This window comes from Lemur catta, chromosome 14, assembly GCF_020740605.2.
Source record: "Lemur catta isolate mLemCat1 chromosome 14, mLemCat1.pri, whole genome shotgun sequence".
Taxonomy (NCBI): domain Eukaryota; kingdom Metazoa; phylum Chordata; class Mammalia; order Primates; family Lemuridae; genus Lemur; species Lemur catta.
The window spans coordinates 21,050,915-21,076,806 of NC_059141.1; the positions used below are offsets into that span (position 1 = coordinate 21,050,915).

General features: G+C 42.2%; 1 protein-coding gene across 7 annotated transcripts in view; it reads left to right on the forward strand.

Annotated features, from left to right (window-relative positions):
* Positions 1-24,851, forward strand: part of STN1 (STN1 subunit of CST complex) — a 40,993-nt gene extending 16,142 nt beyond the window's left edge. For 4 of the 7 annotated variants that reach the window (XM_045568459.1, XM_045568460.1, XM_045568458.1 and 1 more), the window contains 8 exons: positions 2,066-2,137; positions 7,750-7,917; positions 8,628-8,751; positions 9,852-10,026; positions 13,836-13,931; positions 14,629-14,748; positions 17,753-17,825; positions 24,085-24,851. In XM_045568459.1, coding sequence (XP_045424415.1) covers positions 2,066-2,137; positions 7,750-7,917; positions 8,628-8,751; positions 9,852-10,026; positions 13,836-13,931; positions 14,629-14,748; positions 17,753-17,825; positions 24,085-24,242 — 986 coding nt within the window. In that variant the 3' untranslated portion in view covers positions 24,243-24,851. The remainder of the gene's footprint in view (positions 1-2,065; positions 2,138-7,749; positions 7,918-8,627; positions 8,752-9,851; positions 10,027-13,835; positions 13,932-14,628; positions 14,749-17,752; positions 17,826-24,084) is intronic. The other 3 variants (XM_045568461.1, XM_045568464.1, XM_045568462.1) reach the window with 3 other exon arrangements.
* Positions 24,852-25,892: the final 1,041 nt, after the last annotated feature.

Genomic DNA, 25,892 nt, shown 5'->3' on the forward strand with positions numbered 1-25,892 from the left:
TTACATATATCAGATTATATATAAGATTATGTATAAAATTTCTGTCTTACAGCAGTGAACATAGATCTTCATTATAATTTTTTATTCTAGTATTTTATATAGTATGTCACTGTAACTTACTAACCAATTCCATATTTATAAACATTTAATATTTCCAGTTTGCAGTATTATAAGTAATACTACGTGAACAGCCTTATATAAGATGTATATATCTGTGTAGTTGTTCCATTTTTCTCAGGATAAATTAGTGAAAGTAACTGCTAAGTCAAATGACATATACATTTCAAAAAAATTTTTTTAAGAGATGGGGTCTTGCTACGTTGCCCCGGCTGGAGTGCAGTGGTTATTTACAAGCACAATCAGAGTGCACTACAGCCTCTGGGCTCAAGTGAATCTGCTGCCTCAGCCTCCTGAGTACCTGGACTGCAGGCGTGCACCACTGCACCCAACTTACATTGTTTAGCAATGCCTGGAACATAGTAAGTACTGAATAAATGGACATGGTCATTAGTGTTCTTATTATTCCTGATGAATCCAATTGATTGTGCATCTAAGAAGGTTTGGAAGAGCTGACTTCTGACAGGGTCTGGGCCAGAGTGCAGTGGTGTCATCATAGTTCACTGCAGCCTCAAACTCCTGGGTTCAAGCGATCCTCCTGCCTCAGCCTCCCAAGTAGTGGGGACTACTGGTGCATGCCACCACACCGAGCTAATTTTTTTTTTTTTTTGGTGTAAAGACAGGGTCTCACTTTGTTGCCCAGGCTGGTCTCAAATTCCTGGCTTCAAGTGATCCTCCTGTCTGAGCCTCCCAAAGTGCTAGGATTACAGGCGTGAGTCACCAGGTCCAGCCATTTTTTTTCTTATTAATTTATATGAGCTCTTTACATATTAAAGCACTAACCCTACCATTTGGAAAATTGCTGTCCAGTATTATTTTTTAGGTAGTCAAACGTATCTGACTTTCTAATGAGTTCTCATTTTTAGGTTCTGTTTAAAGAAGTCTGTCCTCGCCAACTATAAGCCCAAGGTTAAAAATATTTATCCACGTCTTCTTAATTTACCTATTGTATATTTAATGAAATGAAACCCATCTAGGATTTATTTTTGTATAAGAAATATTCTTCTTGGCTTTCTTTCAACACAGATTTAAGCCAGCAATAAAAAAATTTTTGCCTTATATTTCTTCTACATTATGTGTGCTTTTATAACAGTCTAGTTGATGATTTTTTTTTTAATTATGAGGCCTACTGACCCAATGCTTAGCAACCTCTCTTTTGAGTTTGTCAGAAATTAGACAAAGAAAAAATGCCCATTATCCCGTAGCAACCATCTCCAAATTTTTCTATAGTTATAAATCCAAGTGCAATAGGAATTGTTTGATTTTTTTTTTTTTTTTTTTGCACTAGGAATGAAATTAGCCAGACCAGTATTGTTTTTGTTGCCAGGGAATAATTATTTTCTATTATAAAAATAAAATGGTGCCCTTCTGTGATGTGCTTGGCTTTCCTTACATCCCCTGCAGTGGGGAGGACTGGGCAGAAGCTCTTCCACAAAGAGAAGCCCAGGCCAAATGACTTGGAATGCTTTGTTTTGTTAAGTCAGCACAACAGCAAAGAGAAATGGTGACAGAAGGCTGTGCTCTAAATGCCTGTGCCTCTAACCACAGACCATGTGATGCTTTCTTGTTTTAGGGTGGGAGGGAAAGGCTGATTTTTTTTATGTGAGCCGTCATTGAGATTTTTGCACTTAACTTCCTGAGAACATCATTTTTAGTAGAGAGTTGTAGACAAGAATCATTGGTACCCTTGAGGTAGGGTAAGTAAAATGCTGAATACATACATCTCGTTGAGCTGATGTATTATTATACTGACTTATGCAGGCAAGCAGTTCATACTAGGGTATGCTGAGAGCTTGTTTCTAAAGGTGGAAGGGGAGTTTGATAAGGGATTTGCCCCTCCAGGCCATTGTGAAATGTCGTCTTTCGGGCTGGCTGAATGTAGTGACAACACGCTAATTTACCAGCCATGCCCAAATCTCTCCTCTGCCCTTCTACCGTTCTCTTGCAGTGGATGATGGCACTGGAGTTATAAACTGCATCTGCTGGAAAAAGTCAAGCAATACCAAAGAGTCTTCATCAGGTAATTTTATTTGCCATGTTCCTTTACTTTTCAGCTAATCAATGGATTTTATTCGAAGTAGCTCATCAAAACAGCTATAGGGCTAAACTTTCACCTTTATCCACTGGTGAATTACACTGATCCACTTGAAGCACCATACCCATGTGCTCAGAGCAGCGCTGCTCGGAAGACTGGGACCCTGGGGGAACCAGGGGCTCTTCCTTCTTCTGTCTCTTTGGTGCTTATTTCCTCCTAAGCCTTCAGGAATGTGTGCAGGTTACTGGGAGTTTGAGCAGTTCATTTTTACCATACCAGTTATTATGTAAGTCAAGATGTTTTAGCCTAATTACCAGTCAGGTCTGAATCCCTTGGTCTGGCTATATCACTTGACCAAAGAAGATTCTGAAGGTTGTTCCTCCCACATGGTTGCCACTAACTTCTGTCCTACCATGATCCAGATTTTCTGAAATCTCTATTAATGTTCCAAAAATATACCAGGAATTCTAAGATTGATGAGAAGATAAGATAGAATTCCTTTGAAAGTTATCCAATAAGTAATATAAACTGAAAATGAACTTTAAAATTGTGTATTGAACATATTGACGATAACTGAAACAAAATTGGAGTTATTTGAATATATTTTAATAACTCTTAGTTTTTAAAGTTAAGTTCATAATATTATTAATAATAAAAAAAATTATGCAATATTGGTGATCATTTTTGGCTCTAGAAAAGCTACAGAAATGGGAACCTTGTTTGTCTGTGTTTTACAACATACACAGTCTGGTGCCATACATGCTGGGATTGTTTAATAAACATTGCCTGCTCTAATAGTTAACATATAGTATCTACTTGTATTATATGTGGTGAGAATGTCTAATGCTTGGAATGGTTTCTTTTTTCCTTTTGGCCATTACTTGTCTGAGTCTCAGCTTCCTTCTTTGACTATACTGACCAGTGGCATTGTCATTTGCTTCATTTTCTGATGTATTTACATTTAAAATTTTGCTATCAGTGTCATGTAACTTTGGAATTCCCGTTCCTAATTTGGGAACATCTAAATCAACAACACTGCTTTGCTTAGGAACCTTTGCAGATAAATTTAAGGAAGACAACAGGGTTTTATGCAGGTATCTCATGGGTAAGAAATAAACCTGTAAGACAATCAGATATCTGGATTTTTATATATTTCTAGAGTATTTGTCTTAGTCTGTTTTGTTCTGCTGTCACAGAATACCTGAAACTGGCTAATTTGTAAAGAACAGAAATCTATTTCTCACAGTGCTGGAGGCTGAAACATCCACGATCAAGGTTTTAGTACCTGGTAAGGGCCAGGTCTCCCCTTCCAAGATGGTGCCTTGAATGTTGCATCCATCCTCCAGAGGGGAGGAGCAGAACAGGGAGAACCCACTCCTAAAAGCCCATTTTATGGCAGCATTAATCCATTTAGAAGGGTGGAGCCCTCATGACCTAAACACCTCCCAGTCAGCCCCACCTTCCAGCACTGTCACATTGGGCGTTAACTTTCCAACACATGAGTTTTGAGGAGAACAAAAACATTCAAACCATAGCAGTATTAAAATCACTTATGGGTTTATGGTTATTGTCACAATCCTCAGTCAGAAGGTGTAGTTTGAACATGCATACGTGTTTTAGATGGAGGGTCAGCAAACTTTTGGTAAAGAGCCAGATAGTAAATATTTTCTGCTTTGGGGACCATGGGGTCTGTATCTCAACTATTCAGCCCTGCCATTGTAACACAGAAGCATCCATAGATAATACATAATCAAGTGGGCATGGCTGCATTCCAAGAAAACTGTATTTACAAAAACAGGGTGTGGATGGATTTGGACTGTGGGCTATAGTTTGCACACCTTTTTTAGACATTAGTTTAAAAAATTAACTCTTTTTAAAGAGATGGCATCATCAGAAATATTATATAACTGCTATAGTTAGTAATTTTTTAGATCAACAAAATAGCTATTAATACTGAATGAGTTTTTTAAAATATCAGTAAGCAGATGAATAGATGAAGAATTGCAGTGGGTAGCCTTAATTCACAATTGCTTTGCAAATACAAAGAGAGTATAAGAGGACCAGGAGAAAGCCTAAAAATGATTCTCATCATGTTACATGTGAAGTGATGTTTTTAAATTGTTCCCAACTAGCCCATTCTCTCCTTTTAATTTAATTGCCCTCAGTTTAAAAGCTTTCCATTGGAAAATGGCCAATGAAGACTAATTTTTTTAAACAAAATTTAATCTGGGTCAAAATCATGTTCCAGTCAGTGAAAGTATGAAAATATAATATTAACTCCCATAAATGTCACATTGAATGTACCATTTGGACTTAGCTTATGAGCAAAGTTTAAAAAGCCTGGCCCTTAATATTAGAATTTTAGGGGATTTATCTTTCATGATGGAATAGACTGCTTAAAGTGAAGTTCCGTCAAGCTCCAGCCATCTCATTATATTCATTAAATTACACAGCTTGAGCCTTCATTTGGCAATTTGGCTCACCCATTAAATGAAAGCCAGACCTCTTTTCCTCAGACCAACCATCAGTCTGATCATTTCAATGGTGCTATATGAAGCATTTATTATCACCTATAACATATGGATAATGGCAATGAAATTTATATATACCTTTAAAATTCAGCCTAAGTAGAAGAGGACCTGGGGATAGGAACACAGAACAGCCTTTTAAAAAATAGTACTTGGGGATTTTCTGTCTTTTTTTTTTTTTTTTTTTTTTTGAGGCAGAGTCTTGCTCTCTTGCCCCAGCTAGAGTGCAGTGATGTCATCACAGCTAACTGCAACCTCAAACTCCTGGGCGTGAGCGATCCTCCTGTCTCAGCCTCCCAAGTAGCTGGCACTACAGGTGAGCACCACCACACCTGGCAAATTTTTTCTATTTTTTGTAGAGATGGAGTCTTGCCCTTGCTCAGGCTGGTCTCGAACTGGCCTCAAGCAATCCTCCTGCTTCCACCTCCCAGAGTGCTAGGATTATAGGTGTGAGCCACTGCACCCAGCCAATGCTTGGGGATTTTCTAAGAAACACAGTAAGCTAAGCAGCGTTAATGCTGATTGTTCTTGGGTGTTCCTGAGTTCCTAGGTATTGGTCACTGCATACACAAATTCTCTGTGCTCCCTACATTGCTGTTTCCCTTGGTTTAGTAGATGTATTAAAAGAAAATTAATGCCTCTGCACATTACAAAGCCATGGTTATCAAAATTGTATTAGATTAATTTTGATGATGGGCTTATCCATAAAGAAATAACAGAGAGTAGATCATAGTATATAAAAACATATAGCCTCTCCTATAATTTAAAAGCAAAATAAAACGTATGGAATCATTATGTATTTGTTAAGGTATTAAAAATCCACCAGCTACTCAGGAGGCTGAGGTGGGAGGATCACTGAGGCCAAGAGTTCAAGACCAGCCTGAGCAATATAGCAAGACCCTGCCTCTAAAAAATTTTTTTTTAATTAGCCAGGTATGGTGGTGTGCATCATAGCTACTCACAAGGCTGAGGTGGGAGAATTGCTTGATCCCAGGAGTTCAATGTTGTAGTGAGCTATGATCACATCACTGCACTGCAGCCTGAATGACAGAGCCAGGACCCTGTCTCTAAAAATAAAAAAATAAAAAAGCAAAAAGCAAATGTAGAAGCTGTGAGCATGCATGCATTGCTGACATCATGTAAAAACAGAGGTTTGATGATTTTTTTTCTGGCAAATGTTCTCACAATATATAATGTAGTTTAAAACCAATTTGTACTGTTTTATTTAGTAATCCCTAATGAAAGACCCCAAAGAAAACAAGATAATTTTGTCTTGAAGGCCTAATCCTTCATTATTACAAATATCTTACATTATTGGGTATTTCCTATGGATCTGGAATTGTGCTGAGCACATAATATAAGGGTTAAATTAAATCATGCACAAAATCTCTGTGTATGAGATTAAACTCTACTATCATCACCATTTCATAATTGAAGAAATTGAGGCATAAGAGTAGAGAGGAAACTGAGGCACAGGCAGGTTAAGCAGCCTGCCCACATTCACACAGCTAGTAGGAGGTAAACTGAAATTCAAGATAGGTCTTTCTGACCCCAGTAGCCAAGTGCTCACCTCTAAGCTGTACTGCCCACATACGGTGCTAGTGATAAAATCAAATTTAAAAATAGTTAAAAGGGAAGGAAAGATTTAGTAAGACTAGCTAACAAACTGTGGCATGTTAACAAGACAGAACATTATATTGTTATATAAAATGTGAGTTGTGTAGATTCTGTGGATACATGTGTATATTTAAAATTATGCTAGGCAGAAAAACAGAACACAAAATCTTTTACACCCACCAGCTGTACCTGGAAAATGTGAGTATCTCCAGGGGCTGGCAGCGGAGAATAAAGGGTAACAGGAAGGCTCTGAAGCTAGAGGCTGCCTGGGTTCAAGCGCCAGCTTGTCGCTAACTAGCCGTTTTACTTTGGGCAAGTTGCTTGCCCTCTATGACTTGGCTTCCTCCCCTCTAAAATGGGGTTAATAATAAACAGAAGTGGTTGTGAGCATTAGACCTGCTGATACATTGTAAAGTCCATAGAACACCTGTAGTACCCAGACCTTCGTGCCTATTCTTTTTTTTTTTTTTTTTTTTGAGACAGAGTCTCGCTCTGTTGCCCAGACCAGAGTGCCGTGGCATCAAGCTCATAGCAACCTCAAACTTCTGGACTTAAGCAATCCTTCTGCCTCAGCCTCCCGAATAGGTGGAACTACAGGCATGTGCCACCATGCCTGGCTAATTTTTTTCTATATATATTTTTAGCTGTCCAGATCATTTCTTTCTATTTTTAGTAGAGATGGGGTCTCGCTCATGCTCAAGCTGGTCTCGAACTCCTGACCTTGAGCGATCCTCCCACCTCAGCCTCCCAGAATGCTAGGTTTACAGGCGTGAGCCACCACGCCTGGCCCCTATTCTTATTTAATACAATTTGGAAGTAAAATTCAGTGATAGAAATTATTCATAATTGAATGTGTATTGGATTCTTGTCACCATGAAGTTTATAGTTTTAAGTGGTATGAAAGTAAGAGAAAGAGTGTGTGTGTGTGTGTGTGTGTGTGTGTGTGTGTGTGTGTGTGTGTGTGTGTGTGTGTGTGTGGTGAGAGAGAGAGAGAGACAGAGATTAGCCTAGTTGCCCAACAGAGAGGAGAGGTGAGACATTAGGATGTTGAGCGCCTAGGTGGGACAAGTCTCTCTTCAAGGACGCATGGAAAGGTTGTTTAGACCTATTGCCACTATGCCTGGCTGAACTCTGCCCAGAATTCAGCTTTGGACTATGTGGAGCCCTTTGCACTGGCAGTGCAGGGGCCAGAAAGAAGGCGCTGGAGTCGCACTGGAACTCCCCACAGGGCCTGCGCCCAGACTCCGTTCCCTGCACTCTGCTCTTGAATAATTACAGCTTATACCGTTTGCTCAGCAGAGGACTTCCAAAGGTTATGCGGATTTCCTACAGTAGAGCCACTAATCAGAAGTAGAATAAATAAATGTATTGTGTCGGTCTTACCCTAAAACCATGTCACAAATGGGTAGAGGAGATTGTGTTATAACTTTCTTTCCTTCTGGCTCTAAACAGCTACAGCTGCTCCAAGTACAGCAGGAGAGCAGAGCTTAGCCTCAAAACTTAAGAAGCTACAAGAGGCTATCGAACAGAGAACAAAGTTAGAAATTGGGGATGTTGTCCGAATCAGAGGCTATATCCGCACGTACAGGGAAGAGCGAGAAATTCATGCCACCGCTTATTGTAAGTGTAAAAGATTTTTGCCACATTGGTTGTTATTCTGGGCGTGTGTCTAGTAAACTCCTATTCAGCTAGAAGTCAGACTTACAAAAAGTTCAAATAAGATTTAACTCTATTTAATGGGAGGAATAACATTGTGTAACATGCTTTCTTTAGAAAAGCAGCATTTCTTAATTTTGTAGAGAAGTAATTATAAATTGGGAAAGAAAATGAATCATTTACTATATATAGTTGGCAAGTTTATTTGGACAACATAGTAGAGTTTCCAAAGTACTTTGTAGGTCTAAGTGTCAATCCATTAGGGCAGAGTATTCATCTTCTTCAAAGATGGAAATTTCTTGAACACCATTGAGTCTGTTGATTTTAAATGAAAACAGCTATATGGCAGTCCTCCATCATCTTCCCTTTGTGCTGGGCTGGCTGGTTTTCAGTTGGAAATCTCAAGGACAGGGGCTGTCCACCAGAGGAACAGAGGAATGACACACTGATGTGCCTTCCCAGTCCCAGCCTAAGCCGTGGCCACACCTGTGGCGCTTGGGGCATTGCATTCCCTCTTGCAGGATGCCTGGGAACCACTTGGCAACCCCTGAGCACCCATGAGAAAGGAGGCCCACCCAGTGCCTCATTTACTGTTGTCTTGCTAGCACTTTGGACAGGGGGAAGAACTGATCTCAATGTCATTTCTGTGGCTTCTTTTTTCTGGTGCTTGTTAGATAAAGTGGATGATCCAGTGTGGGACGTTCAAGTTGCAAGGATGCTTGAGCTGCCCACGCTCTACAGGAAAGTTTATGACCAGCCTTTCTGCAGCCCAGCCCTAGAGAAAGAAGAGGCAATGAGGTAAGCTGTGTCTTGTCACTGCTGAAAACGTAGCCAAGCAGTGGGAGCCCACATGCTCGAATCAGCTTGGGTTCAAATCCTGAATCATCTGCTTCTTGCTGTGGGGCTCTGGGCAAGTGCTCTAATCCTCTGTTTGCTTCAGTTTCCTCATCTGCAAAGATAATAGTACAGATGTTCTAGGGTTGTTGTAAGGAAAATATGTGTGCAATTGGAGTCACCGAAGGAGTGCAGGTGGGAGCAGAGAAACACACTTAGAAGAAATAATACCATTTTCCCAAGTTGGTAAAAACTATAAACTTACAGATCCATGAAACTCAACAAACCCTAAGGCAAGAAACCTGAAGAAAACTGCACCCAGGCACATCCTGATCGAAATGTTATACCATCGCACATCGTAACCAAAAGCCTATAAGAAAAGCTACACCAGTCATTCCCAACCAGGGAGGACTAGGAGGAACAAGAATATGCGCATATTTATATGCATTATATGCTAATATATGCATAGAACTCTGAGAGGAGCCAGAGACACCCAATAACAGCAGCTCTCTGGAGGTGGGGACTGAGAGGTAGGATGGAAAGAAAATAAAAGAGCTTTTCACTGTGTACCCTTTAATGTTTTTTAACATGTGAATATATTACATATTCAAAAAACTATATTAAAGTAAAACTATAGACCTATGTAAAATAAAAAGTGAAAATTATCCATTTTCCTGTCTCCCACATTAGTACCATTCTCCAGAGGTTACCACTGTTCCTAGGCTGATGTGTACTCTTTTAGATCTGTGCTTACACAACCGTGAATATTCACCCATATATTTTGCAGGTTGTCATTAGCTTTTATACAAAAATGGGACCATACCTTACATGCTATTCTGCAGCTTGACTTTTTTTTTTCAATCTATCATGAATAGCTAGCTCTGTTGGTTCCTATTGTTCCACCTCATAATTTTAAATAACTGCACAATGTTCATTGTATGAATTACTCTTTATGTCAAAAACGAGCATCAATGTAGTGTTGCATTTTCTACCTAACTTCCTGTTTTTTGCACACCAAAAAGGAACAAAGGTGACAGTTTCCTGTGGGGCTTTTCTCCCCCCAGCAGCAATCCAGGTGCCCTGGACCTCACCAGTCTCACGAGTTTGCTAAGTGAGAAAGCCAAAGAATTCCTCATGGAGAACAAAGTGCAGACCTTTTACCAGCAGGAGCTGGAGATAGTGGAGTCTTTGCTGTCCGTTGCCAATCAGCCTGTGATTCACAGCGCCGGCTCCGACCAAGTGAGTGCAGCCTGCCCACGTGAGAATTCCAGTCGCTGCCCCAAGTCTGCAGTTAGGCATTAAGACTAACAGGGTGGGCCAGGGAACAGAGGTGATGGTTCTATCACATGTTTCTATTCTGGAAAGAAACAACTGACCACTAAGAACTTGAAATGAGGCTGTACCTGCCCTTTCCCCCCTCCTTACTTAATCTCATTACACTTAATCGTCAAGTACAAAATAATAATAGTATAAGGTTTACAGTACTTAGCTGTTAATACTCACTGAGATGTGTGTTTAATCTCAGCAGAAGCCAAGTGAGGGGGAAGTAGATGACAGGAGATAATTACCCATCCAAGATGATTTATTAATCAGCAAGGTCTTTAACCTGAACTATGGTTTTTAATGACTTTTTCTCCCTTTTTCAGAATAAGGTTAACCTATTGTGTTTTGGGAGTTTAAATAAAGACCAAGTTGTCTTCAGTCTAGTTTATCCGTAAAATTTCAAGAACACTTAAGTAAGTTTTTATTCTTCTTAAAAAGAGTTGCCTCTGTATTTTTTACCCCTAGTATTGTAGGTGAACTTGTTTGGTTGCTTGGTGTTTGTTTATTGCTTGGAATTAAGAATTATTTGACCTATATAAACATGAGGTCTAGCAAAAAAAAGAATTGTTTGAGACTTTGGTTTTAGGCTTTCCCTTTCATTACAGTTCTTAGGTTTGTTGATGTTGTAACACCATTTATTTATTTTTATTTCTTTTCTTTACCCTACCAGGGAGTGATCTCAGCTTAAGTGTCACCTTCTTGCCCTCCCTGGCCATTCGCTCTGATAAATCACCACTTGGTCTCTGACTCTTATACTTGTTTTCGTATCTGTAATATCACTAGTATTTATTTGTTGGCCCACCTGCTCCTGGACCAGAATTTAAATTCTGTGTCTCTCTTGTTCTTTGCTCTCCACCCAGGGCCTAGAACAGGGCTAGCATAAAGCAGGTTCTCGGTAATTATTTGTTGATTGAAGGAATGAGTGGGGTTTTTTAAAAGTTCAAATGGTCGCAGAAAGCATATAGTTAAAAGTAAGATTCCTTCGCATCTTCTCGCCTGCTTCCTTTTCCCAGAGACAAGCACCATTACTAGTCTCTTGAATATCCTTCTGGATATGGTTTGTGCAGCTATAAACTGTAAGTAGTTATAGCCCTTTCTTTTTTACACAGATGGTAGCAAGCTGTAGTTTACTATGAGGCCTAGCTTTTCATGGCTCAGCACGTCTTATAGATCCTTTCCTGTCAGTACATGGATTTGCCACTACAGTCTTTTGTGATGTGAACCGTAATGTATTTAACCAGTCTCTCCATTCCTGGACCATTCCCATGTTTTCTGGTCTCTTGCCATTACCAACAGGGCTGCTGTGAATGCCCTCACTAGGTAACATAAGTTGTTCGCGATTCTATTAGAACAGATACCAGGTCACCCTTCTGACCTCCTAGGCACGGCCACTGCGTCTCAGTTTTGTTTGTGCACTTAATTATCTCTTTTAGGCAACAGGCTGATGTGCCCAGTGACCCATGATTTCATATGGGGAGAAGAGGGATATAATTTCAGAAAACACCGAGGTGGAAAGGGTCATGACTGGCTGCTTTATTCTTTGCCAAGGTTGCTTCTAAACAGTTGCAGCTCTCCAACTGTCTGCTGACAGCAAGATTGACCTGCCCACTTAATCATTTAGAGGAGGCTCAAAGCCAAATTGACCTCCTAGGACTTCTGATGACTCTATCAGCATGTTTGGAAGGAAATTTAAAGCTTAGTGAAGACCGCATTCTTCACATGAAGAATCTTCTGTGATAGCTATAATTAAGTGAGAGAGAGAGACTTAAGGACTCTTTGAGGACTAAAAGGCTCCTGCATTCAGAATGACCTGTGGAAAACTTTTAGTGTGATAGCTTTTTAAAAATGCTTAGAGCAGAAACTTGTGTGTGCCCAGTGCTGCATGTTTAAAAAGAAATGAATAAGGCACTATATTTGCTGTCTTTGGAAACTTTTTTCCATCAATTATGAATTAGTCCCTCACATTGCTCTGGTTGGAGAGGTCAGTGTCATTAAATTGAATTCGGTTTAATAGAGGCCTGGGAGACTAAAGATGCTTCACAATGATGGTGAAACCCTAGATCCTTTGGCACTTTCTGTTGTCGTACAGATGAAAGCTTAACAAAAAAATCATTGTGGTGGCGTTATAGTTTAGAGGCAGAGAGAGAGCAGGCTTGAATGTTTCCTCCTTTCTTTTTTCTTTTTTTTTCATACTGGCCCTTCTTAGCAAATCCAGAAACATGATAAGCAGGTCTTGCAAAACCATTGTTTCTTTGACAGCTGGATGAATGTTGAGTTTGTTTGGGAGTGAGGACTATATATATTTCAGGATCCACCCAGTTCCTGACCTGAGATGAGGAGAGGCTTGGTAAGGCTTGTTCAGCTAGTGGCTGTTTGTGTCTGTGAGCAATTTCGGTTTCCTAAATCTGACAAGTCTGTTATTGCTCTTTTGAAAAAGACAAGAAAGACACAGATCCCTGTCCAGGAAAAGCTGCTGGGAGGAAGAGACGATTGAGGCTTTACCCTTGAGACTGGTCTTTAGAATCAGGCCAGGGAAACAAGTCCCCGGGTCAGCTGAGGCAAATGTTTTTGGAAAGGAAGCTTCACATGTTGTTTATATTTACAGGGAGCCATTTCTGTGGAGTCCTTCTTGTTCACGGCTGAAACTGTTTTTAATCTCCCAGGCCCAGCATTCTCTCTTCCTGCTACTTGATCTTACTGAAGTCCGGAAGGAGGAACCAGGCTCTGTCTGGTCTGGGGATAACCATCATTTTTAATGACAGGAATAATCGTGTCACAATCATTTCTAATTAGTTTCCAGTGTATTTCTGTCTTGCTAAGAGATGTAATAAACCCGACCCTTAGAATCCTTACGTTAAATTGACCAGAGAAGATAGCTCTCAGAATTATAAAGATTAAGTGGTTATAGAGGTTTGTGAAGGAGTCTCTATCAGGTTGATTGAGGGTCCCTTAAGAAAGAGCACTCATGTATGAAATTAAAAGCAGCTTTGCCCTAAGCCCTCGTGAATAAAAAGAAATACGACTGACAATTGCTAGGTGAGGTGTTTATTTTAAACACGCCCAGATAGTTTTTCTGCCCGTGGGAGTTGTCAAATATTTCTCAGCCTTATTCTCCCTTCAGAAAATGGATGCTGTCATACCCTGGAATGTTTGCCAGTTTTTAGGCCCTGACGTCCTAATGACCACGTTCTCCAGCTTGTTCTGTTAGGGAAAACCTTAGACTATTAATTTAATTAAGAGTGTTAGACTGTCGTCTTTAGCCCGGGAGAGCACGTTTGTGAAACAGCATCTATTAGATTAACAAAACACCTGTTTGGAAGGCCTCTTCTAGAAAGAGAAGATTTCTTTAGGGATGGAATTGGCAACATTTGAGACCATCTGGAGGTTCTTTCCTTGTCACCTTGAGGAAATGTCATCGGCAAATCTCAGCCACACTTTCTTTTTCATCAACGATGGATATTGCCCTAGATGGCCTTTGTAAGTACCTTTCATTAGAGGTAGGACGTTGCCTTCAAACACTTTTTGGGAAGCTTGGCCACATTTCTTTGGAGCTCTCATCTTTTTAATATCTTGATAAATTTCTATCCTGTTAAAAATGGATCTGTACCTTGAAGGACAGTTGTTGTTCATGATTTTCTTTGTTTTGAGAAGGAATAGAAAATCACCAGTGGACTAATAAGGATACAGCCTCTCTAGTGGGATTCTTGTTTCCACTCACCTCACAGATACTTTATTGGTCGCCTGACGTGTGCCAGGGAGGGGGTGGCAGAGATGAAGTACAAAGTCCCCAACTCGAGAAGCACACTGTCCAGTTAACCAAGGTGGGACATAGGTGATAGCCTAGCTTCCTTGGGAATAAAAAATAGGATGACCTGTTAGCCTCTCTAGGCAAATCTGTCTCTTAGAGAAGGGAAGAAGTATTGAAAGTGAGGAGATGGAGAGCTGACAGCAGCAGAGGTCCCTTCCAGGTGGGTTCTTGCCTCGCTCGAGGGCCAATCTCCACCCTCAGCCTGGGGGACCCCCCCAGTGGGTCTCTGCACAGCTGTTTGCCTCCACAGCCCTCCACTTACTGTTTAATACTTACTCTGTGCCAGAATCCCCAAATTATTTCAATATGTGTAAATATCCTTGAAGTCTCTAGGAAGAGATTATATATAGCCACAGTTTTAATGGAGAAGGGGGCTAATATGTATACAGTATTTTGGTTCTGTATAAAAAATAAGTCAAAGATTGTCCAACAGCAAGAGTACCTTTTTGATTCTCCGCTACCTATTATTGAATTAAACAAAAAAGCACAACTAAAGTATGGAACAGTTAAGGAGCATGGGCCTGCCAGAGCACACTTCTCAGTACTCCTAGATACATCCTGCTAGGCTGGTACATTTCTGCATCTTTCTGACTCAGCAGATAAAAAGCCTGTTAGGCAAATTCATGAACCAGTTGGTCTAGGGAGTTGTTCTCAGATGCTATTAGGCAGGACTTATTTCTTTCCTTCTTTTTTTTTTCCTCTTTGCACAGGTGGACAATAAGGAAATCACTTCCAAGGCGATTCATAGTATATTTAAGAATGCTATACAGCTACTGCAGGAAAAAGGACTCGTCTTCCAGAAAGATGGTGGTTTTGATAATCTGTACTACGTAAGAGACCTTCAACTTAATTTTTCTCCTTCATAGCTTCAATTACACATATATTTATTACTTACAGGCTGGGCGCAATGGGTCACCTCTGTAATCCCAGCACTTTGGGAGGCCAAAGGAGGAGGATTGCTTGAGGCTGGGAGTTCGAGACAAATATATTACTTACAAATAACAACTTACTGTTTTTAAAACTTATTAAGGAGGTACATAAAGTCAGAAGTGAAAGTTGGCCCTTATCTCTCCCCAGTGTACCTCCTTTAACAATACAGTTGACCCTTAAACAACATGGGTCTGAACCGTGCTGGTCCACCACTTATATGTGGACTTCTGTCAACCAAATGCGAGCATATGAAACCTATATATTAGGAGGGCTGACTTTTCATATACTCGGGTTCTGCAGGGCCAGCTGTATGCACAGATTTTGGTATAAGCTGGTGGTCCTGGACCCAACTCCTATATTTACTGTGGGACAACTATATATCCTTCTAGACATTTATCTGTATGTTTACAAATGCACGCATATAAAAATGTGCTCCTGTGGCTTTTTTGTTTTATAAAAAATGTGACCATACTCTAAATCAGGATTTCTCAACCTCAGATGATTGATTGTTACAGGCACTGTGCTGTGCATCGTAGGATAGTTAGCAGCATCCCTGACCTTCACCCACTAGATGCCAGCAGCTCCCCAGTTGTGACAACCAAAAATGTGTCCAGACACTGCCAGATGTCCCCAGGACAGTTGGGAACTGCTACTCTAAGTAATGCTCAGTGACTTTTTTGGTACCAAAATAGCACATTACAGGCAACTTTCCACATTAGTACTTAGACATCTACCTCATTCCTTTCAGTGTCCTCCTGGCATTCCATACTATGGGTACTTGCTATCAATTTTGTGGCCATTCCTTTGTGATGGACACTTACTATGTTTCCAACTTTTGGCTTCACAGATAGTGTTGCTAGGGCTATTTTTACACAACTATCTTTATGAATTTAGGTCAGTATTTCTGTAAGATTGACTCTTAAGACGGGGCACAGTGGCTCACGGCTATAATCCTAGCACTTTGGGAGTCTGAGGTAGGAGGAGCGCTTGAGGCCACGAGTTTGAGACCAAGCTAGGCAAGGTACTGAGAGCCCACCTCTACAAAAGAAATAAAAAAATTAGCCAGGTGTGGTTTCACGCACTTGTAGTCCCAGCTACTCGAGAGGCTGAGGTGGGAGCATCGCTTGAGCCTAGGAGTTTGAGGTTGCGGTGAGCTATGATGACACCACTGCACTCTAGCCCAGGCTACAGAGTGAGACCCAGTCTCAAAAAAAAAAGAAAAAAAAAAAGATTGACTCTTAAAAGGAGAGTTGCTGGTACTAAGGGGTGTGTACACTTAAGCTTTTGGTCAGCACAGTCTGATTGGCCTCCCTAAAGGCTGTGCCAGTTGTTAGTCCCAACAGGAATACAACTGCTTGTTCTCTTCATTCTTTCTGAGTTAAAAGCTCGCCTCTTGCTGCGTTCCTTTAATATTGGAGGAGCTAAGCTGAAAATGGGTCCCCTCAGGACCACTGATAATGGTAGGATAGATGTGGCCTCAGTCACATGTGATTCTTCTAGAGACTGATCCACACTCCAAGGTATCCCAGAAGTCTCACTATTTATAGACAAGATTCCTGAGAGGAAGCCTTTCTTAATAGGACATTTCCTGATTTTGATATACCCTGGTGATTCCTCATTTTAGAGAGTTTTGGGAAGTAAAGCTATGATTTACATATTACGAGAACAACCTGTGAAAGAGGTATCCCAGTCTGTGTAAGGGTGAGGATACCACCTGGATGGGAGGCCCGGTGCGGGTGGTTGAGCTGGTTGCCTCCTGGGAGGCTGGAGAGGTTCCTGGGGCAGCTCACCTTGAGTCAGCCCCTGGGACACACATTCCTCCCAGGCATGCAGGGAGCTGCCCTTCCTGGGAACGGCAGTGCAGGGCGAGGTGTGGCGGGCCGGGCACTTCCTCCCGTGAATCACTGTGAGTCTGAACAGGGTAATCAAGCAAGAATAGGTCTCTTGGCCCCTTCTCTGACTTTACTCCTCCATTGCCTTGTAGATTTCCTTTCCCCTGAGGCCCTGCTTCAGGGAAATGGTTATCACAGTAAAGTCAACACTTGTGTTTGTATAGTGTTCTCCTACTTTCAGCAGCTCACGCACCTTACCTTACTTAATCTTCACCACGACCTTGTGAGTGGAGAACAGGCAGGTGTTACCAGCATCTCCAGTAAGTCTGGTCATACGCAGTCTTGGGCTGTCTCTAAGGAGGAAACTTACAGCTGTTTGTTTGAATGCTTCTCTCTCACTTTCTTCCCTCTCTCTCTTATTTCCTTTCTCTTTTTCTCTCTCTCTTCTCTGTTATTAGATTTACTCTTAAACATGAAGGTGAAACCCATTTGCTGCTTTCCTCTTACCTGAGCTGGTTGAGAAAGAAACTAGGTTATTATCTGCCTTTTGTTTCAGTGGATAGGCTAGTTTTATTCTCATACTAGCTTGTCCTTATAGTTTTTTTCTTTTATTTTTCCTTGTGGTTGGGAGAAGGAAGAAAACTGATACAAGACAAGACAGGTGTCAGGGCCCAGAAGAAGGAGTCGTGGGGCAGAGATCGGAGGCTTTGATCACTTATGCCTATCTCAAAAATATAACAAATAAAAGAAATTTTATGAACATGTTACAAGTGTTTAAAGAAGAGAATTGCTTCTTAAAAGTACATAATTCCAGCTTTTCTTTATTTTATGGCTTCAATGAACCAACTCCCAGGGGTGTGTCCTCTGGGCCAACTAAGGAGCAGTGAGTTGCTTGGGGACAAAACTGGTATGACAATAGGCCGAGTATCAAAAACCCTGTTGTTGGAGTAGGGAGGAGGATTGTTATGAAATCTTTAGAAACTATCCTAAATGCCAATCTGGGAGTCTGGATGACACAACTGCTGTGTTACCTAAGAACACACTCTCTCTCTGAACTATTTTTCCTATTTAGGTAACCAGAGAAGACAAAGACCTGCACAAAAAGATCCACCGGATCATTCGGGAAGACTGCCAGAAACCAAACCGTAAGTGGTACCATGTACAGGTGACACCCTGGTGCCGTGGAAGGGGATGCTTCCTCCCAGAGAGCACTGAGGGGAGAGTCAGGAGCCCTGCAGATTTTCCCAGTAGTGACTTAGGGAGAGGATGGTCAGGGCACCAGCCCTCTCCGAGCCTCTGTTTCCTCCTCTCTAAAGTGGGTGTTAGGTTAGCACACTTGTTCTGACCTTGGCTGCACATAAGATGCAACCTTGGAGCTCGTTTAAACAAGCCCACCTCCCACCCTGGGGACTCTGATTCTGTAGGGGATGGGGAGGGGTGGACAGGTAAGCTCCCCAGATGACTCTGATACGGTGAAGTAAGCCGCCACTCCAGGACTTTTTGATATCTTTCTCGTTCTTATGTTCTCTCTAATTTGTGTGATTTCTTATTTCATGCTTGCCCTTTATTCTTTGAACATGAACCTGACATTTCCCTCTCTCTGAACTTGAAAGCCTTTGAGTGTTGGAAGGAATGGGTTTAGACATTACAGTTTATGGGTGATATGATTCATTCATCTTGGAAACAATTTGCAAAAGAAATGGTTTAGAAAATGGTTTTAGTGGAGTTAGTTCAGCCCCTAGTGGTTAGACACTCAAACTGTAGCTCATCTGACAATGAACATTACCATTTTCACACTAGTTAGAAAGAGAAGAAAGCATTAGTTCTATCTTTAAATCCCATGTAAACTGATCAGTCTTAAAGATGACTTTTCAAAGTCTACTATTTGCAAACATATGTTAATAACAAGTGTTGGAAAGGTTTGCTAATGACTCCAGGTCCCCTGGTCTGCAGAGAAGTCCACCTCCAGTTCTTTCAGCCCATACATCCCTGAGCCTGGGCTTGCGCCCAACTGAGTCAGTGGGTGGAGCTGGGCCAGGTCACCAGCCCTGGTGTTTATGGTATGCAGCCCTGTTTGGCCTTTAAGAACCAATGAGGTCAGATCCCAGAGTGGTATGACAACACATCTTAAAATAAACTCAAAGGAATCTATTCTTTTAATGCAAGTGAATGAACTCTGTTCACTTCATTCAGAACAACAAGTATCCTTTAATTGAGGGAAAACCCTGTCTATCCACAGTCGAAGGAGCTTTTGAGAGCAGTGCAATGTGGGATTGTTCAGCTAAGAAGGGATGAGAAGATGTTCCCAAGATAATATCCTTGTACTCATCCTAGTCCCAGGCCCCCTGGCCAGATGCTTTTTTTTTCTGTTTTTCTTTGAGGCAATCTCACTTTGTTGCCTGGGCTAGAGTGCAGTGGCATCATCGTAGCTCACTGCAACCTCGAACTCCTGGGCTCAAGCTATCCTCCTGCCTCAGCCTCCTGAGTATCTTGGACTGTAGGCACATGCCACGATGCCCAGCTGATTTTTCTATTTTTGTAGAGACAAGGTCTCACTCTTGCTCAGGCTGGTCTCCAACTCTTGGCCCCAAGCAATCCTCCCACCTCAGCCTCCCAGAGTGCTAGGATTATAGACGTGAGCCAGCGCACTGGCCCAGATGCTTATTTTGATCTGGAATTCGGAATGGAATAGATTTAAGCCTAGGGCTGGTGAAGCAAATGAAAAGAATTCACGCTTATTTCTTAGGAGGACCTAACAACCTAGGTGCCCAGAGGGGCTCTAAGAATGGCAGGTTTTGCGTCCACCCACAGGCCAGCTCCTGCTTCAGTAAGTGTCAGGGCGGACAGACTCTACCAGCCAGCCTCAGAATGCCACAAGCCAATCACCTGCCACTAACCAACTCCCACGAGCTGAATTCTGGAGCCTGAGTAACTAAGAATGCTGATGAAAAACCTCATAGGCACTGTCCTAGAATCTGCTGTTACTGTTCCTCTTCATAATACCATAACATATAGCCTTACCGGTTATTCTGAATAATCATGTGTGCACATCATAAAAATATCTAACACACTGGGCGCTGTGGCTCATGCCTATAATCCTAGCACTCTGGGAAGCCGAGGTGGGAGGATCGCTCGAGGTCAGGAGTTCGAGACCAGCCTGAACAAGAGTGAGACCCCATCTCTACTGAAAATAGAAAGAAATTATCTGGACAGCTAAAAATATATGTAGAAAAAAATTAGCCAGGCATGGTGGTACATGCCTATAGTCCCACCTACTCGGGAGGCTGAGGCAGAAGGATTGCTTAAGCCCAGGAGTTTGAGGTTGCTGTGAGCTAGGCTGATGCCACAGCACTCTAGCCTAGGCCACAGAGCGAGACTCTGTCTCAAAAAAAAAAAAAAAAATCAAACAATGCAAAAGTGCACACAAAAAAGTCAGACTCCCTCCCAGCACTGCACCCCCGCCTCCGTATTCCCTTCTGCAAAGGCAGTGGTTGTTACTAGTTTCTTGCATATCCTTCTAGAGATGTCATGTGCTCTCACAAACATATTTGTATAGTTTATCCTCTTGAGAAAACATAAGTAAAGGTTAACAAACAATACACATTGTCCCACATCTTGTATTTTTGGTGTAACATCGGCTTCTGGAGGTCATTTGGCAACAGTACATGTAAAAGTGCCCCAGTCTCTTTAATAGCTGTACCGTATCCCATTATATGTGTAGATAGACCCTTGATCTAACCATTCCTGCTGGGCCTTTAGTTTGTTTCTAACCTTTCATACAAAATATAGCATTGAGTGTTTCCTTGTAGAAGGACTTGAAATCTTTAGTCATTTATGAGTGTCTCAGCAAAGGCTAAACCTACAATAATGAAAGAACTATGAACATCAAGCCCAGTCTGGGTCCCGGAAGGATTGATATGGGTTGTCTAAAGATGGGCAGTGTGGCCTTGTGAGGAGCTGGGCTCTGGGGCCTCCTTACCTGGGTTTGAATCCCAGCTCTGCCACTTTGCAGCTATGTAACTTTGGGCAAGTCTGTGCCTCAGGTTCTTTTTATGCAAAATGGGGATAATGAATAATAGTATCTACATGATGGGTTGTTGGAGAAGTAAATGAATTGTTTATGCATGTAGTTAGGGCTACCCAAAAAAGGGTTAAATAAAAACAAAGTTCTGTCTCCTGATGGCACAGGTAATAGCCCTTACTCTCTAGCCTGGAGTCTGGAAGCCTCACTCTCTATTTAACATTGCCCTGGAAGGAGGGCGTTTCAGATAGAATCTGTGTGTGGATTTTGCTGTTATTGTTGGGCTAAAGTTAAAAAAAACCTGGAGTTTGGCTTTAAATATTGGTGCAACAATGTCAAATTACCCAAAAAGAAAGAGTTCCACATTGAAGATGTCTTTTTATCCCCAGCTTTTTATTTTGAAAATGATCCAACCTATAGAAAAATTGAAAAGTGAGTACAGAAAACAGATTTTAGCTAGAGTCACTAAAAACTTCAGCTTTTATTTTCTAAGCACAGGAATATTCTCCTATGTGACCAAATTATTTCAAACCTAAGAAGATGAACATTTGATGGGTGGGTTCTAAAATGGCAGCATTTCACTAGATGATGACTTTATACCATTAGCTTTTTAAAAAGCTTACATGTGTGTAGCTCAAATTCATTCTTACTGTCCTTAGAGCTGGATAGTACTGCTGCTTTGTGTGGAAACTGAACACCTTATGACACCACTCACACTGGTGTAATGTTTTTTTGACTTATGACAATTTTTTTTAAAAGACTGTTAAAGCAATTCCAAACCTTTTGTAGTTACAGTAGTGGATTATATCTGAAGTTTATCTTAATATGATTTGGGTCTTTAGAGCATGGGCATTTGGGGTTCCTGGTGGAGGCATGGAATAAATGAGGCTATATGCAAATGTACTTGGAAAAATATAAAGTGCAGTTATCGTTTTTGATAACTTTGAGGTGCATTTTAAGATAACTGGCTGCAAGGCAGACACTTCAGAAAAGTGTGCTTTGGCTTGTGGGTTTGTTCCAGAAGAGTTGAGTGATATCATTGTGCTAACTGCTGGGGAATTGCTTGCTGGCTTTTACTCCTTTTACTATTTTCTAATAATTACCCATATAGAGAAGAGTCTAAGTTCATGTTACCCATGTGACTGGAAGGTCACTTTTGAACAGCCTCACCAGACAACCCTTAGACAGACAAGCAGCCTTTATGAAGAAATAGTTGAAGGCCTCAGGGGCAGTTAGCATCGCTGCTTAGGGGCCCATGTATGGCTAGAACTCTGAGCCTGAGCATCTGGGCCTTACAAAAACTAAGGTTAAAAGCCAAGTGGCACGGAAATTCCTGGTCCTCCTTTCTGCTGTGAGCGCTGGTGTGGTTGGCATCCTTCACCCTCCATCACCAGGGTGCCCCCCTCCCCCCCGCCATGCTATTCAGCTTTTCCTCCTTGTGAGTCTTTTCCTTTTTCTTTTCCTTCCTTTCCTTTCCCCTCTGCCTCTTTTTTAGAGACAGGGTCTCGCTCTGTCGCCCAGGCTGGAGTGCAGTGGTGCAGTCATAGCTCACTGCAGCCTTAAACTCCTGGGCTCAAGCAATCCTGCCTCAGCCTCCCGAGTAGCTGGAACTACAGGCCTGTGCCACCACGTCTGGATAATTTTTTTCATTTTTTTTTTTTTTAAGACAAAGTCTTGCTGTTTCCCAAACTAGTCCTGGCCTTGGTCAGTCCTCCCGCCTTAGCCTCCAGAGTAGCTAGGACTACAGTTGGGAGCCACCGTGCCCAGCCTGAAGCTTCTTTAGAGCAGACACTAAGTTACGTTCATCTTCTTAGGTTATGGATATAATGATAGAATCATATTAGTTCCCCACGAGAAGTACCCACCGTGGGTCTTTTATCCACATAACCACCGTATCACTGTGAGCCGCTTGGCCCCAGTCGTAGAGCCAGGACTTGAATTCAGGTCTGATGGACTCCGGCGGCAGCTGTCTGTCTCCCACGCTCTACTTGCTCCCCCTTGCTGAGTGCTACAGGCACTGTAGGTGTTTAGGAAGCCTTTATCGAGTGGGTGTTGAAGAAACAGCCTGGAAATGTGGAGACCCGCAATCTCAGTGAGGAAGTGTAGTGAGTGGGCGCAGCCACTAGAGGTCAGAATACAGCAAGTCTTCGTTAGCCACTGCAGCCGAGTCTGAGCCTCAGAGGTGGTCCCCTCCCCGTAGCTGGGAATACTGTGGCTTATGGATGCTCTGGCTTGCCAAGGCTACAAAGGCACACCGAATCTCGAACCATGCTTTGCCCTACACCGCAATGCTTCTTTGAGCACCTTCCTGGAGCCTGTTATTTTTTCATCTGAAAACAACATTCAGTGGCTGTGTGGAGCAGCTTTTGTGTGCCAGGTGCTGGTATATGACAGGGGAAGGGCATGCCTGGCCCTGCCATGGAGTTTAAACTGAAAACTGGGAAGGGCCTGTTTATAGCAATGAGGTTCGACTTTGACTCAGAAATACATTTTATGTCATGTCCCAATAAATTATATAATTCTGATGCATAAGATATATATATATATATATATATGAAATAAAGTTTCACAAAATAATCCTTATCCAATTATAATGCAATATATTCTGTAATTTTCTATTCTGGTCTATTTTAGTCTGTTTGCTAAGAAAAAGAACGCTAATCACAACCCACAAAAATTGATTTCATGATCCCCTAATGGTCACGACCCTCAGCCTGACTTACCACTGCTCTAAATAATTGATTTCAACTGGGCAAGAGGTTACTAAACCCGAACTTGTATCATTATATACCAAATCGTCTTAGTTTGGGGCAGAGGGTAAGAGGTTACTATTATAGAACACAACCATCACAGACAAGACTTCCTAGAGGCCACAAAGGGAGACATGAGAACAGGCCAAAGGCAGGAATCCCTTCTCACCATGGCAGCCTCATCAAATCAGGACTACGGGAAGGAATACAGGGGACGCAGCAAACCAGCTCTGCTTGCATCTCAGGGGGGCGCCCACCGGGGTAGCTAGAGGTTTAGCACTGAATATGTGCACTTACATGTGTAATTGCACTAGAGAAAAAAGCTTATCAAACACTAAAAATCCATTAGGTTGTGGATATAAAGTCATTTATTGGGAATCCTTCAAAGTTGAATGTCAGAGTCCCTGAGCAGCAGGTCTGTGTTGCTGTGATGACATATGGGGCCTAAGAAGAGGTTTTTTTGTTTTTGTTTTTGTTATAATCTAGACCAGTGCATCTGAGACTTTAATGTGCATCAAACTCATCTGAGGATCTTGTCAAAATGCAGGTGCCAGTTCAGGAGGTGTGGAGGGAGAGGGCAGAGGAGTGTCTGACACTTGTGTCCAAGCTCAACCTCTTGCCTTTTTCCCACAGACGCCAAGAAGGGCTGCCACTTCCTGCACATCTTGGCCTGTGCTCGCCTGAGCATCCACTCGGGCCTGAGTGAGGCTGTGCTGCGGCAGGTTCTGGAGCTCCTGGAGGACCAGAGTGACATCGTCAGCACCATGGAGCACTACTACACGGTGTTCTGAGCAGAGGCCGCAGACAACACGTGCGGACGAGAAAGATGAAGTGGTGTTCACCCCCAGGCTCTGATTTTACACATCCTGCAAGGGCTTATATGAAGGCAGTTACCTCCTAATACACTACAAAATATGGTCATTCAGAGAATGGAATTTGACATAAATGCTGTTGGCTTCCTTCTTCCTGCTGTAACCTTGAGAGACAATAACTAACCTCACCATGACATACAAGAAAACCCTCCCTGTTGACCTCTTGGCTGGGCATCACTGATGGAGCAGAATGGGGACAAAACAGTGTTGGCAGCTTCCTCGGCATGTGTGTGTGGAGGCTCTACGTGGCAGAGGGACACCACGGGACAAAGGCCCACGTGCTGTGGAACTGAAGCACACACTGCCAGACCACACAGTTCTAGACTTTTTAAAACTTCAGGTTATCAGAGGCATTTCTGTGGGCCTCCCTTGATGGTTAAGAACTGGCTTAGGAGGGTACTGCCTTTTTTGAGTGTCACTTGCCTGTGGTTTCTGTAGCTCAAGCACCAGTGGTGGGGCCTGGGGTCTGGATTTATGTTCCTTACAGAGCTACCTGGAGATGGGAATAAACAGGGATCCCAGGCCTGACTCTGTGTTTGTCATTTTCCATTTGTTTCCCTCTGAATCAAAAGGTGCCTCGGTACATTTCCGTGCACTTACAGAGGTGCATGACTAAGTGCATCATCCCTCAATGTCCCTGAAGATCCCAGAGGCTGTCAGCCGTTGCCTGGCAGGCAGCAGATGTTATTTTCAAGGTTGCTGCTGAGTGTGCAGGACGTGCTGACACCACCAGACAAAGACTCGGTCTGTGCCCAGACAGGTGATGGAGTCATGCTTTTGCTCGGAATGACAAGGTAAAGGGAAAACATCTGAGGTATGCAGTAGGCTTGTTCTAACAGCAAAATGACAGATCAAACCAGCGAAAATAAAGTGTGGGGAAAGATTTGGAGTTAATTACAGTCATTTCACAGAAGGCACATTGCACAGAAGACGCTGTCTTTGTCTGCTGCATTTGCTCTTGATGCAGTAAACCCTTAGTGGCTCGGCTAGACTGCAGGCCTGGAGAGTTGCTCCCCCCGCCCTGGAAATGGAATGGTTTTCACACTGAGGAGTCAGCTGCAGCTCAGTGTGTCAGGCTGAGAGCTAGTACTGGCAGATTATGTCTGTTGTGGACTTTTCTAATGACTGAAACCTTTGCTGGTTTCTAACAGTGATTATACAGACAGCTGCCCTGTATTGAGAGGGTGCCTGTAGAATAGGGTCTGCCTGGAATGACATCCCGGCGGTTCTTCCTTGAGGTCAGAAGCTGTTCCATAGTGAATACATCTTTGAGTAGTGGAGCTGCCCAGGAAGGAGTCTAGAGTCTGTGTAAAAGGGCACATCCTTGCACACTGCAACTCCATTCCTAGGGGTTTATCTCAAGGAGGTCACCACACAAGTGTAAAAGGATCATAGCACAAGATGCTATTGCTGTGTAATCCAGAATTCTATAACTGGGGAAAATATATATCTATACTGAAAAAGTTAATTGTGGTTTATGTGCACAATGAAATACTATGCAGCCTCTAAAATGATGGAGCAAACAGATAGTATTGCCATTCTCACTAAATCTATGTTCCCAGCAGATAC